This window comes from Cibotium barometz, chromosome 6 (genome assembly GCF_041138505.1).
Source record: "Cibotium barometz isolate CiBa-2024 chromosome 6, ASM4113850v1, whole genome shotgun sequence".
NCBI lineage: Eukaryota > Viridiplantae > Streptophyta > Polypodiopsida > Cyatheales > Cibotiaceae > Cibotium > Cibotium barometz.
Window position 1 is genome coordinate 58158674 of NC_141051.1, and position 13822 is coordinate 58172495.

The following is a 13822-nucleotide window of genomic DNA, read 5'->3' on the forward strand; positions in this document are numbered from 1 at the left end:
TCTTCTTTCACCAAGGTTCTTTCCTTCAACTATGGCTCCAAGGCCATAGTCTCACCTATATACGTGGGATACCCAAGTGATAAGAGTGAAGCCATGATAGTAAGAGTAAAGGCTTAACGTCAGAGGGCTTAGATGGAGGTCATAAGGAACCAGCCTTGATTAGGTTACAATTGAAGGTATTGCTGGTCCACATGCATTGTTAAGTTTATACAAGCATCTCTCATTGTGAGACATCTTCTTTTATCATGTACACAAGTAAACTTTATTTGTGGCCTATCTCATTGTATCAGGTCGTGTTGAGCATGCCTCGGGAAAAGTTATCTATAGTATGCTTATGTACGCAACGTAAACTTGGTGGATAGATCAAACATTGCCGCAACTTATCAACCCAACTCGTCCCTACAGTTATGTAATCCACATTTAGCTAGTCTCTAGCGTCTTATACATCCTATTCTACAAATTTACCTTCAATATAATGGTTTTTCTTGTGATAGGATGTAAAAACCGATTGAGAATTTCAATTGCCTTGTGAAAACCAACTTAAACTTTTCTAATAAGTCATTGAAAACCCACTGAAAACTTTGTTATCTTTGAAAACCGATCGATTTTCTAAAATACCAGCTAAAATTTGGAGGAGGTTTTTTCATTGGTTCAAAAAAAGGTTTTTGTCTCACGTTGCTTAGGTGAGGATATAGTGAACCTAGTTAAGGAATCGAGAGACTTTATGCCTCGCACAGTGAGGAGGAAATCATGTCCAATGAAAATGGGATGCCCATTGCAGAGGATCTTGCATAAAACATGAAGAGAAATGTAAGGGTACTCAGATAATGTGAAGGCTTGGAAGATCAAGAATTGGCTAAAATGATTTGAGAATTAATTTGGACATTGCCTCCCTCTAGAATATTAAAGTTGGTGACCAAAGGCTAGCTTCTCATGAGAGAATTATCAGGCATGGATGGGAAAGGGGATATACATAGGTCATGGACAGCATGTTGGATCGATGTCATCACTAGCTATGGAAGCTGTCAAGAAGAAATTTAACTTACATAGTTGTGTAAACAACATGAAAAGCCTCTTGGTATGCTAGTGATTTATAGGGAAAATAGGCGCATACCCTTAATGATGATTAACTTTTGCCTTTATCATTCCAATTCCTTGTATAGATAATACTTGACCAACTTGATCAAGGCATAACTAGTGTGTGTATATCCATGTTTTGTAGTTTGCCTTCTGTAAAGGAGATAACGTTAAAGTTTAGGCAAATGATGATGCCAGTGGTCAAGCTGTATGATCAATATGATGTATACATTCAAATGAAATGTACACATCGATATATCTTGAATCATTGAAGAAGAAAAGCAAGTCCACAATGATGAGAGGAAATCATACTGCTGATTAAACTGATACCTTTACCTTACCAACTTCAAAATATTGTAGAATCTGAAATTGAAAAACAAATATCAACGTAGTTTTTACCTACCTACTCTGAATTGCAAGCATGTGCTTGAAAAACAAACATCTATGTATTTACCTACCTACTCAGAATTGCAATCATGTGCTTGAAAAACAAACATCTATGTATTTACCTACCTACTCTGAATTGCAATCATGTGCTCTTACGATGAGATGCTAGTAAATAATAGCTGAATACAATCTTACAGCTATGAAAGCTCTCAACAGATCTGATGTTGTCTGTGGCAACATAGCCAGCAATTGCCTGAACAGAATTTTGTATACGCGAAGCCCAACAAGAAGTCATCAGACCACCTTTTCAGAGCCCACATCAACTGCAGAAGGCTCTTTCCCATTTGTGCCATGCTGTCTATGACGATGGTGATGTCCTTGCCTCCTGTGCGACTGCTTTGTTTCACCCACATCATCATTAAGCTTGTGCTGCTTTCTGCATCTCTCATTTTGATCCTCGAGGTCAGAACTCCTGTATCTTTCAAAATCCTGATGCTCTTTTGGGTCTTTGTCCTTTTCCTCTCTATATGAATGCTCTCCCCCTGATACTGCATTGTCCTCATATGAACCACCACTTCCTCCGTAGTCTTCCCTGCGGGATTTTTTGGCATGCTTTTTATACCTTCGTCCATGATGCTTCCTTTTACTACCGCTCTGATCACTAGCATCTGAGTCAGTCTCCCTCCGCTTCTGTCTCCTGTGAGACGTCTTTCCTTCATCAAAGTAGTCACTAGCATCAGACTCTGAGCCCCTTCTTTTATGCCCCCTTTTGTGCACCCTCTTTTCAGTATCGTCACCCGGACTGCAGTCACTCAATTCATGACTTGAACTCCTCTTATATTTTCTTCTGTGTCTTCTCTTTGACCTGTGCCCATCCAGTGATCCAGAGTCACTAAAATCTGAACTTGAGGCCCTTCTTGTGTGCTTTCTATGAGTCTTCCTTCTTTCAACTCTGCCCTCTCTTTGAAGACCTTTATCATCCAAGGAATCAGATGACAAGCATCTCTTCCTATGCCTCCGTCCAGCCTTCTTATCTATGTCACTCTCAGAGGAGTCGGACACTATTTTTTTCTTATGTGCTCGTTTCTCCTCCCTCTTTTTTGCTTTGGCTGCTCCTTCAAGCCTTTCCTCCCATTCTAGATGTGCTTGCTTCTTCTCCAAAGCCTTCTTTTGCTTCTCCTCCACAAGCTGCAGGAACTTCTTACTGTCCATCCGCCTTTGAATCCTCTATATGGACCAACTTGTTTACCTGCATTATTATCGAAAGAAGCAGATGCCAAGAAGTGCATCTCACAGCACAAAAAGAGCATGTCAGTGCAGCATTGAAAATCCAGCACAATCAAGAAACGAAATAATGTCACAAGAATCCCCAAAGATTCGATATGGTCAAACACGAGAGCTTTTGCAATAAACAGGAAAAAATAGATTGCCATGTATCCCCAATGATTTCATATGATCAAAAACTAGAGCATGTTGCAATAAACAGGAAAAAAAACATAGATTGGTACATGACACCAAACCATACCCAAATGTCCATGGACTGTGAAACTTACCTAGCAAGACCATAACCAAGCATGCATTTCGAAGGTAAACAAACATAAAATGGGCTACACAGTCCCAGAAAAGACAGCATGCTAAGCAAAACAGCAATAACATGCTCTATTAGTGCCTAGACAGGGGCTGCCCACTTCATACCAGAAGAGATGTACAGGTCTGCCCAGAGTTTCCCCATAACCAAAGAGTGAGAAATGTCTGGCATGAGTGAGCTACCAAAACAAAACCAAAAACAAAAAAAACATCGGCTGTTCTATAAAGTTTCTAATATTCACTCACAACACTAAGTGAGCATCAGCTGCTTCTGCTTGATCAGTGCCTACTACCCAGGCAGGAGCTGCCCACTGCATACCAAAAGAGATGCCCAGGGATGCCCATAGTTCATACTAGCAGCAACATGAAAAAGAGCCCCATAACCTAAGAGAGTGAGAAAAATGTGTCTGGCATAAGCCACCAAAAAAAAAAACTGTTGGCTGTTCTATAATGCTTCTGATGTTTACCAACAACACTGTGGTGGTATACAATCGAGCTATAATTGACCCATGTAGAACTTGTGTAGCACACCACACAAAAACTCTCCACAAAAAGTCCATGCCCTTGCTAGTCATATAGGCTAGTCAAACTATCTTGATCACTCTACCCATCAAGCCATCATCTTCGGCCTCAACTATGCTTTCTATCCCATGTAAGGGATAGGGTCGAGGACATGCTACGTACAAGATGCCAGATGTTTCGTTGTTGATGAGTTCTGCTTTCTTCTTGCATTGAAGAAGGAGCATCTAGCATCAGCAGAAGAAATGGCATAATTGCTTAATGAACAGAAAGACAGAGAGAGAGAGAGAGGAGAAAAGGAGATTATACCCGATTGCACTTAAGGGCCCCCACTTTGCCCTCTATTTGCTAGTATTACTAGATTATGCAGGGTACAAAGGCATTGCCAATGGATGTTTGACCTTGTGGATGAAGCGTTGGTGAGTTTCAGGCTGACTGGCAACATCGGCTTGCTCACCCTGGCTGGTTCCTTGCTTGGGCAGGTTGCTGGCAGATATGGGTAACTCCGTGGCGCTTGTATCCAGAAGATCGGGCACTCCTTGGTGTTGCTGAAGGGCTGCTGAGCAATTGCTCTTCAATATCTTGGAGATGGCTTTGAGGAATGGGCAAGGGTCTTTTTTATAGATGATTGGAGGACGATTTCATGTAGTAGGCCAGCCCTACACCTCCATGACTCCAAAAAATAGGAAAAAATAGGGAATAAACTGTATCTTGCTTGGCCAAACTCCACTTGACCTGTTTGTACACCTGCCGCGTGTCAAATGGCTACCCACATTGATGCCAAACCTTCCTGGAACTAGCTCATGCTGAGCTGATGCAAACATGCATGAGCCTAGTGTGAACTAGCAGCTTGGAACATGGGGATTCAGCCTGGCTTTTGTCCTGAAGGTCCTGTGGATTCAACACCTCTGTCTGGCACCCGACCATCGGCCTAATAAGCTACCTCGACATTTGTACAATAATAATCCAAGTGTGTTGCACCTGTGTGCAGAACATGCACAGACACCTCACTATGACCTGATCCTCTAGCAACTAGCTACTCATCTCTGGACTAGGGCTCAACATGCCCAATGCTCATCCAACAGGTCGCTAGACAAGTATGGCCGGCTAATACCCTACCGCAGCGAGTGCACGTAGCTGTTAAATATAGTATCTCATGTGGAATCAAGTCGTAATAAAGGAGTCGGCCATTCACAGCATGAGGGTATAAATACCCATGCCCACCATTGTAATAAACCAACTATTCATTGCTAATATCAAAGCTGTTCGTCGCTCACTGCCTGTGTAAAGCTCCCGCATGCTCGATTCTGACATGGTATCAGAGCTTGAAGGCTTCTGATCCTTGGACACACACAAGGCACGAGGGGGGAGACGCGCGGCAGACTGCGTCTGCATCAAGGCTAGAGCAAACCTGCGTTTCTTCTTGAAGCAGCCAAAGCACCCAAGGCCAGCAAAAGCTACGGAAAGTTGCTGTGCAAGGGGCAGCGAGGAGTCGGAGGGGAGCTCAGAATCGAAGGCACCGGAGCAAGGCGAGCTGGTGGCGCTGGACAAGGGATTTTCATTCGAGCTGGACGAGCTACAGAGAGGGTGTTAAATATAGTATCTCATGTGCAATCAAGTCGTAATAAAGGAGTCGGCCATTCACAGCATGAGGGTATAAATACCCATGCCCACCATTGTAATAAACCAACTATTCATTGCTAATATCAAAGCTGTTCGTCGCTCACTGCCTGTGTAAAGCTTCCGCATGCTCGATTCTGACAGTAGCATCCCCTCCTCCTTAGCTTGAACGCTGTTGGCATACATTCCGAACGAACCATCAAGAATGCTACGTCCTTTGGATAAAATTCCCCCTCATGACTTGGAGGATCTTTGCCCGTGGATCGTAAACCATTTCCTTCTTGAGGGACTAGAACATGGTCTCATATGGATCAACTACAAGCAACGATCCAACTGATTTTTGTATCCATCGAACTTTGTATCTGGTCCAATCTCGTGGACGATGAAGCTATCTAGGGACGTCAAAAAACTAGACATCCCTATGTTGCTTGTGCTTGATGGTCTTCTTGGTAGGATTTCTTCCGTGCTTATTCTCTTTTATTTTCCCAAGTTGCCTCTCCAATCTCGACCCTTATTTAGGAGGTCCTACACCCACCCATAGGCAAAATACAACCCTCATGTCAGGAGGTGTCCATCTGCTGAACCCCAAACCTCACTCAAGAGTTCTTCAACTACCAACTCGACTACACGTGTCACGTGCATCCCGCACTTGGATGCCATGTAGACATATCTGTACAGATGGTGCAGGACCCGGGATGGTGAACTGGTCCCATGTGAGCCCAGTCCCCGGTACGAGTCAGCCAGGGATCCATCTCAGTTGTCCGAGGTCAGGTGTGCATTGTCCTGCACAGGAGTCCAAGGTCAGGTGTGCAGTCCAACACATGAAACAGTGCCAGTCCGCGCTGAGTCTCCCTCTGGAATGATGTCAGTGATTCTGTGTATCTGGTATGGTACCGGATGCCAGATCATTGTGTAGATAGTTAGGGTTTGATTATAGGAAAAGGGGCCAGCCCATAGGGCTACCCCAAGTCTTAGGGTGGGAATGGGGATGGTGTTAAACCACCCCCATGAGGGCCAGGAAGGTCCTGGCTGTACCCACCAGCCATGGGTAGGCCATGGAGGGCTGTAGGACAGCCCTAGGGGCAAGCCAGGGGTAGCCGACTGGTTATCCAGCCCTAGGAGGGGTGTAGGGCAAGTATGGGGCAGCCCATACAGGCTGCCCAGCCCCAATGTACTTGCAAATTCAGTGCCCAGCCCCCAGAGAATCAGGCGCATGATGCCCAGCCAGCCATGAAGTGATGCGCAGGTTTTTATGTGAATTATCCAGCATTTAATGCTGATTTATAGTCGTGGGCAGAAAAGTGAACTGGCTGACTGGAGTTAATGCTGGCCGACTGCTTATTTGGAGTAGTATAAATAGGAGAGCCACAATCCCATTGTGTTATCTCATATTTCACCAAGAGCTCAAGCGTACAAGGGCTAGGACAGCCAAGAAGTTGCTAAGCAAAGGGGTGAAGGACTGCAGGTCAAGGGCAGAGATTTCTCAGCCAAGAAAGGTCAAGATTTCTGTATTTTTCTTTTCAGATTCACATCATTCTAATAAAGTAAATACACCATCCGTGGTGGGGGCCCTACAGAGGGTATTTGGGACCCAATACTGTGTCCTCTCCATCTCTCCCTATCTCTCTCTATTTTCTGCACATCTTCATTCAGTTTCGTGCGTTAATTCCGTCGTGAAAAGTGTGCTGATTTCTGAGCATTGAAGTTACCGATCTTCTCTGAAGCTTCCGCATGTTACAGTGGTATCAGAGCCTACTTCAAGTGCAAAGATTCAGCAAAGAAACCAGAATTTTTCCTCGCTCGTGTGGTTGGTTTTCAGACGCCGGTGGACTACCCTTTTCGGAGTGACTCCTGTCCCTTGAAGGACGGTTGGTTTTTAGCCTCCGGAAGCCTCCGGACGTCTCCCACACAGATAGTGGATGGTCAGATTGCGTTCCAGAAAGGAAGTGCATTTTCCTGCTATGGTGAGCTTCGACGACAAAAGAGACCAAGAACCATGGGACCAGAGTGCACCAGGCAGCCCAGCTAGGGCACCATGCTTGAGTGTTACAGATATGTTCCAGCAGATGATGCGAGCAATCGCAGACCAGACAACCAAGTTGGACGAGCAGAAGGCGCAGATCTTGGCTTTGGAAGAGCGTACTCGTTCTCAGCGTCGCGTTTTCCATCTCCTCCTCCCTCTCCTTCCATATCCCAGATTCCAGATCCTCGACACAGGGACCCTCTCCCGGGGTCACAGCCGCAGCCGAGCTCTTTGAGTTGCAGATGCGTGCAATGGAGATCCGACAACGTGAAGACAAAGCCAAGCGATGCGTGGAGCACGAGCGTTACCTAGCAGCTTTGGACGCCAGATTGACACCGACGGTGCCCTCAAATCATTTTCCCGAGAAAATGAACTTCAGTAAGTATAATGGTAAACTCAATCCCACAACTCTCTATTCATGGTTGCATCAGTTTGAAGCTTACTTTGCCGCAGTTAGAAAAACAGATACTGACACAGCGATCTTAGCCAGTTGGTACTTGGAAGGTGAGGCCATTCCTTGGTGGACTCAGTGGGCTCATGCCCACACCGGATTAGGTATGGCAGCTTATGTGTCGGACAAGTTTGTCCACGACCTTAAGCAACGGTTTCTACCACCCCACTACCTTGAGCGACTCGAAGACGAGTTCAGGGAAGCGCGTCAAAACGCGCAACCAGTCCTTCAGTTTGCCAATAGAATTTCGACTTTATGTCTGCAATTAGGCTTATCTAATACGAGCAAGAAAGGGCAGTTTTTGTATGGCCTTGACACGCAAATCCAATGGAAGGTGCGTATGTTTAGGCCAGCCACCTTCGAAGACGCACTCTCGCTTGCGCAAAGTGCAAAAATGAAGCATAATGGTGGCAAGCCCAAGACTTCCCAGCCGGCTTCTCCCAAGGCTACCACCTCGGGGGGCAAATGCCAGAGTTCCAAAAGGCCTTGCATGGTCTTCAGCAGGGTTCCAGGACTTGGCTTTACACCGTAACAGGTGTTGATCCTTGTGAGCAATGTAATGCCTCTTTGACTCGGAAGCAGAATGGTTCATTGATCTGGTTGATGGACACCAGATTGGACGAGAGCTTCTTGATGAGGCAGATGAGCTCATGGTTGCAGATGACTCTTTGGGAGGCAGGATTGCGTATCCTGTGGTTTCTGCGGCATGCGAAGGATCATGGACTCTTTTACACAGGAGGGGGATTGATGGATGGAGTCCAACTCCACGGTTGGAGTGACTCAGATTGGGGAGGAGATCCGGACACGAGGAGATCTACTTCAGGCCCATGAGCAGTTTTTTGGAGCAGTACGAGGCAGTCATCTTTTGCCTTCTCATTGACAGAGGCAGAGTAACGGGTTGCTTGTGATGCTGCTTGTGAGGTGGTGCGGATGCAGAGGTTGCATTGCAGGATTCAGAGTAACGGGTTGCTTCCACTGGAGGAACCCATGGTCATCCAGAGGCACTTTGTTAGTGAACAGATCGTTTTGCTGATGACATCTTGCTAGAGTTCTATTCGACAGAGGACAGTACGGTGGACCTCTTCACGAAGTCGCTATCTCAGGATTTGCTCAGGCGGCACCCCAGCTCCCTGTGGTTGGTTTCGCAGCCAGGAGCTAAGAGGGGGTGTTAGAAGTCATCTCCTGTCTATACATATACACCGGTGTTTTCTCATTTTTCCCCACTCTCCGTATTTTTCCCCATACTTTTCCCATTTTTTCCATGGCTTTGGGGGGCAGTCACGGGCTGGCAGGCGCATCTCCTCTGGCCGACTGTACACGTCCTCATTTCTGACCTGGCCGACTGGTCTTTGAGGGCTGGTCGTGGAGATCTGTCCACTGTCGGCTGCCTCTGGAGCAGGCCGACTGCTGCCTGGGGTCCATATAAAATGGACCCCCACAGCCCATGCCATTGTATCACTTATTCAAGATTCTTGTGTATATACAAAGTACATACCCAGCCATACTCTTGTCTGCGTTTTTCTCCTTCTGCTCCCAGTTCAGTGTGTTGCAGGCTAGCGCTTGTCTTCTACGTGGGCCCTTGTTCAACGTGGAGTCTTGCACGTGTTTGCTCTCAGATGTGCGTCTCATATTCCGTTGCGCATTCCGACAGCTACCACTCCTAATCCAAAAGAGGCCCGAGTCTTTTGTCAACAATTGATCCCATTGTCCATGCAGAGTGTGGATAATGCATCATGTGCAAGACATGCATTAGCTAATCCCAGATCTAATCTTGAGGAGAGCAACCAGATAAAGACTGATTAGAACTAGAGATAAGGAGCAGGCATTGCTGATTTGGTAGGGACTTCACGGTTGGTGGACATGGAGGGGCTGTCGGCCAGTATATTCAGGAATATATCCAGCCGGCTGCAGCAAGATGAATAAACTTTAAAGCTTGTCCAGGCCGATATGTCTTTTTCCAGCCTATAAAAGGCATCTATGCTCAACGTTTTGACTCATTCAGCCCTAGCTTGGCTGGGTCATGAGATTAGACTTAGGTTTAGGGTTTCTACCTTTTCATGGAAGGCAGCCAAGGGCTGCAAGAACATTTGTACCTTTTTGTACATATATGAATATACCGAATACTCAACTATCTCTCTCCTCTCTCTCTTCTACATGCGTTTTTGCATCAACATGTTCCAAGATGTGTTTAGGTAACATAATGTAGCTGCAGCTGTTAGTCTCTATTGGCATCCATCTTAGCCATCTGAATCCCTCTACCCAACCTAACTGACATTGTATCAGATCCACCAATTGTTGTAACCTTTTTGGTCTCATAGGTCATTTTGGCCTTTTGAAGACGTTAATATATCATTTCATTTCATTTCTCTCTCTCTCTCTCTCTTCTGCATGCGTTTTTGCATCAACATGTTCCAAGATGTGTTTAGGTAACATAATGTAGCTGCAACTGTTAGTCTCTATTGGCATCCATCTTAGTCATCTGAATCCCTCTACCCAACCTAACTGAATACTTGAAGAAAGGAAAACCTAGGTTTGAGAGAAAGGTTGAAGGCAGCAAGCGGAAGTAAAGGAGAGACTTGGAGCAGCCAACAATGATCAAAAACTCCAGCAAAATACTCGGCTAGGATTTGGAAAGAACCTTCGGTCTGTGCCCAATTACCACCTAGCTAGGTGGACTTAGACGAGTTTGGAAAGGTCGACCAAGGTTTTCCATTGTGTTTTAATTCCATATTTTGGACTGATTCAACAACGTCCATAAAGGTTTGCATGTGTAAACTCCGGCTTCTAGGGCAACCTTAACTGGCTACCAACTCTCATGAAACCCTCCCCTTGGGTTTGCCTGACACCAACCAGCTTTTGGGGGTCTTGACACATGCTGCGTTTTCTCTCCTTGGACCTGTGCGCGTCCTCTGGGACACCAAACTTAGCATAGCTGAGCCTGATGCTATACAATGTTGCTTGGTCACCACACCACCAAAATATCAAGACACGAGCAATGGTTTCATCCATGCACACTGCAGTAAGGGTGAGTGGGACATGCGCAGCAAAAATATCTCATAATCACCCTGAAGCTCTGATACCAATGTCACATGCGGAAGCTCTAGGAGTCTTCTTTCAGCCCTAAGCACTGCATAGGAACACCTAATGCAAGAACAATCAGCATAGACAGAGAAGAGAGAGAGAGAGAGAGAGAGAGAGAGAGAGAGAGAGAGAGAGAGAGATGGCTATATATTCAGTCTATTCATAGAGTACAAAAGCGTACGAGTTGTTGGCTGCCCTAGCAACCCCAAAATCCTAATCTAGACCTCGAGGGTCCCAATCTAGACCTATCCCCAAGAGGGAGATGAGATAACCAACAATGACCAAGACAGTGCCCTTTTATAGCCCCCTTGTGACACTTGTCCAACTGGCTGACTGCTGTCGGCTAGCTTCAATAGCCCATAAATCTCACATATGCTGCCGACTAGAAGGACGACCCTCCTACACCTGGTTCACAGGATCCTGATCAACTCGGGCTTCTTCTGCAATTATCTGGGCCTGGCCTGTGTCTTAATCAAATCTTTATCTGGTGCAAATCTGGGATTTAGCATGTCCATGTGCATGCACATAACAGCAACCTCACTGCCTGTCACATGACAGCAACCTCACTGCCTGTCACATGAATCATGTAGAGGATTTAGAGGCAGGATATGCATAGATCAAGAGGCCTGGAGCTGTCCGATCATCCCCAGAATTAACACATGCAAAAGTGTAAACATACCTTTATTGGGCTGGATGCTGGCTGACCAGCCTTGCAACCAACAAACCTACATATGAATATAGATAGGCGGCTGAGGGGCAGATGAAGATCATCCAAGGATCCAAAAACGCCTTCACGAGGGGCAAAAGGTGAGTTGTGGATCAGAATAAAGAAGTTCCCAAGAAGCCAGATTCAGCCGAGGAATTTGACTCCAAGAGAGTCTACTCATAAAAGCTTCAAATCATCAATTCAATCATGCATACCATGACTACAAGCTACGACATCTCCAATTCCATCATCAGCACCCGAGTGGCTACACGATCATGTATGAACACATCACCTAGTGTGTTTAGTCATGCGATGTGTTCATGACAACCCCCAATACAATAAGGTGCCCCTCTCATCTCAAACCTCTAAGCAGTCTTTCAATCGTGCAGCACTCAACCTCCGTTCATTATTGGAAACCTTAAATGAATAATACAAGAAAGGAATGCCATATGTTCTCTAGAAATGGACAAAAAATTGTGCCCTTTCAGAAATGAAAACCGCTGAAGGCAATCATTCCTTCCTTACATGGCACCTTCAATCAGCATATGTGCCTCAGTAATTCAATGCCTGCCAGCACTCACCTTGACAAGCATAGAAGTCTTCCACCAAGCACTTTCAAAGCAGCATCAGTGTCATATTTACCATGGAAACATAAAGCCTTTTGTTCAAGAATGCAAAGCAAAGTATATAAGCTTAAGACAGCCAGAAAAGACATAAGAGCAGGAATTATGTGTCTGAAAATGTGTTCATGATGAGGATGATATATAATGAAGAGATGGGATGCAACGAAGAAACAATGAGTGGAGATATGTTAGACCACCTAATTCTTTGCACTGCAAGGTATAATAAAGAGTGTGGAAGTGACAACAAATCTTTCACATGTATTTCTGGACCTTCACACAGCCCTAGGGTCTAACAAAAGAACCTCAAACCTTTGACCGTGCAAGAATTACAAGGTAAGGATGGCTACTAAAGCATTACCACAAACACCACTGCTTCATATGGGTAATAGCAGATGCAGAATTCTCTTACCAGAAACCGAAGGGTCTTTAAACACTTGAAAAGGAACTTGTGAATGAAGAGAGGTTACACGTTTATTTTTCAAAGGGCAGTCCACCAGGCATTTCACCTACCATTGGTGTTAAAGGTGTACTGAACCTAAGGCAGAACTCGCACATGAGGACATGTCTGCTGTCCACTCTGGCGGTAAATACCACCATCATTCAGCCGTGTCTGCTATCCACTCTGGCAATAAACGTGATCCCACCACCATCTGCCACTGCTGTGAACCGTGTCGCAAACTTCCATTTCCAGGCAGTAGAGCCTAATTGAGGAGTGCAAATATGTCCACTGTTAGCAAGCAGTAAAGGCTATCCCACAATGAGCTATTTCAACCGCCCATGGTGTGAACTGTGTAATGTAGCAAAGGAGGATAGAAGAGTGAAAAGATGTCTGCCATACATCTTCCATTTCCAGCATCAGCTACTTCAGAAGTTCGTGGTGTCAACTGTGTAACTTCCAAGCAGTGGAGGCTGAACCAATGAGTAAAACGACATCCATCTTTCACTTCAAGCAGTAGAGGCAAAAGTGATAAGCTATAAGATGTCGGGGGTCCATGTTTCATTTATCCATTATGTCCTCCGTGGTTTCACCAGTAGAGGCTATGACTAGACACGTTCAAGCATAAAACCCTCCCACACCAAATTCCCTTCCCCTCCTTCAACAGGGAATGCTTCACAAATAAAAGTTCAACAAATGGCTGCCTTAATCTTTCAGCAAAATCTAGGCGATCACAATGTAAAACAGTCGTGGAAACTGACACAATCAAGATCAGATCATAAACGAGAGAAGCTAAAGAGTGTAAAATGCGAGACCAAAATGGCGTGAGTGAGCATTCTTACCTTTTGTCCGAAAAAAGACGAGCTGCTCTAAGGGAACACGACGATGGCTCTTCCGAACAACAGAGAGAGAAAAACTGTGAAGAAAAAAACAGTTACGATTAGGGTTAGAGTAAAGGATAGGGCTGGAGCCAGGATTTGACAGAGTTACAGGTGAAGACTTTGGATTTTACAGAGTAGGATCGCAGTGAAGTTTTAGGGGTTGCTTTCGCGAGGGGCGGGACTAGATCAGTCAACAGACCGAAAGTCTTTGCACATCATCTGTATAATCTCTAACCGGGCTTCTCTTCCCTATGACAAGTGTCACAAAAGAATAGGGTGGTCGTCCACGTGTTCACACGCACGCCAGTCCTCTGCCAGTCCACGTCGCAGCTAATCGATGCTCGGCGGCAGACGATTACCTCTTCTCTGCACCACCATGTCCACACCGCCTGTTATTGATGTTATCGGTCGTTGCAGGTGTCGCCACAACG

At 45.5% G+C, this 13822-nt stretch overlaps 1 protein-coding gene across 3 annotated transcripts; it reads right to left on the reverse strand.

Annotated features, from left to right (window-relative positions):
* Positions 1–1559: 1559 nt before the first annotated feature.
* On the reverse strand, positions 1560–13581 carry LOC147637902 (uncharacterized). Of its 3 annotated transcripts, none has more exons than XM_086799742.1 (2): positions 13353–13581; positions 1560–2713 (listed from the first exon to the last, which is right to left on the reverse strand). In XM_086799742.1, the coding sequence occupies exon 2, from the start codon at positions 2674–2676 to the stop codon at positions 1759–1761; it is 918 nt and encodes a 305-aa protein (XP_086655868.1). In that variant the 5' UTR covers positions 2677–2713; positions 13353–13581; the 3' UTR covers positions 1560–1758. The 3 variants fall into 3 exon arrangements, with proteins under 3 accessions (XP_086655868.1, XP_086655867.1, XP_086655869.1); XM_086799741.1 differs by having other exon boundaries at positions 1560–2753; XM_086799743.1 differs by lacking the exon at positions 13353–13581 and adding an exon at positions 12585–13222.
* Positions 13582–13822: the final 241 nt, after the last annotated feature.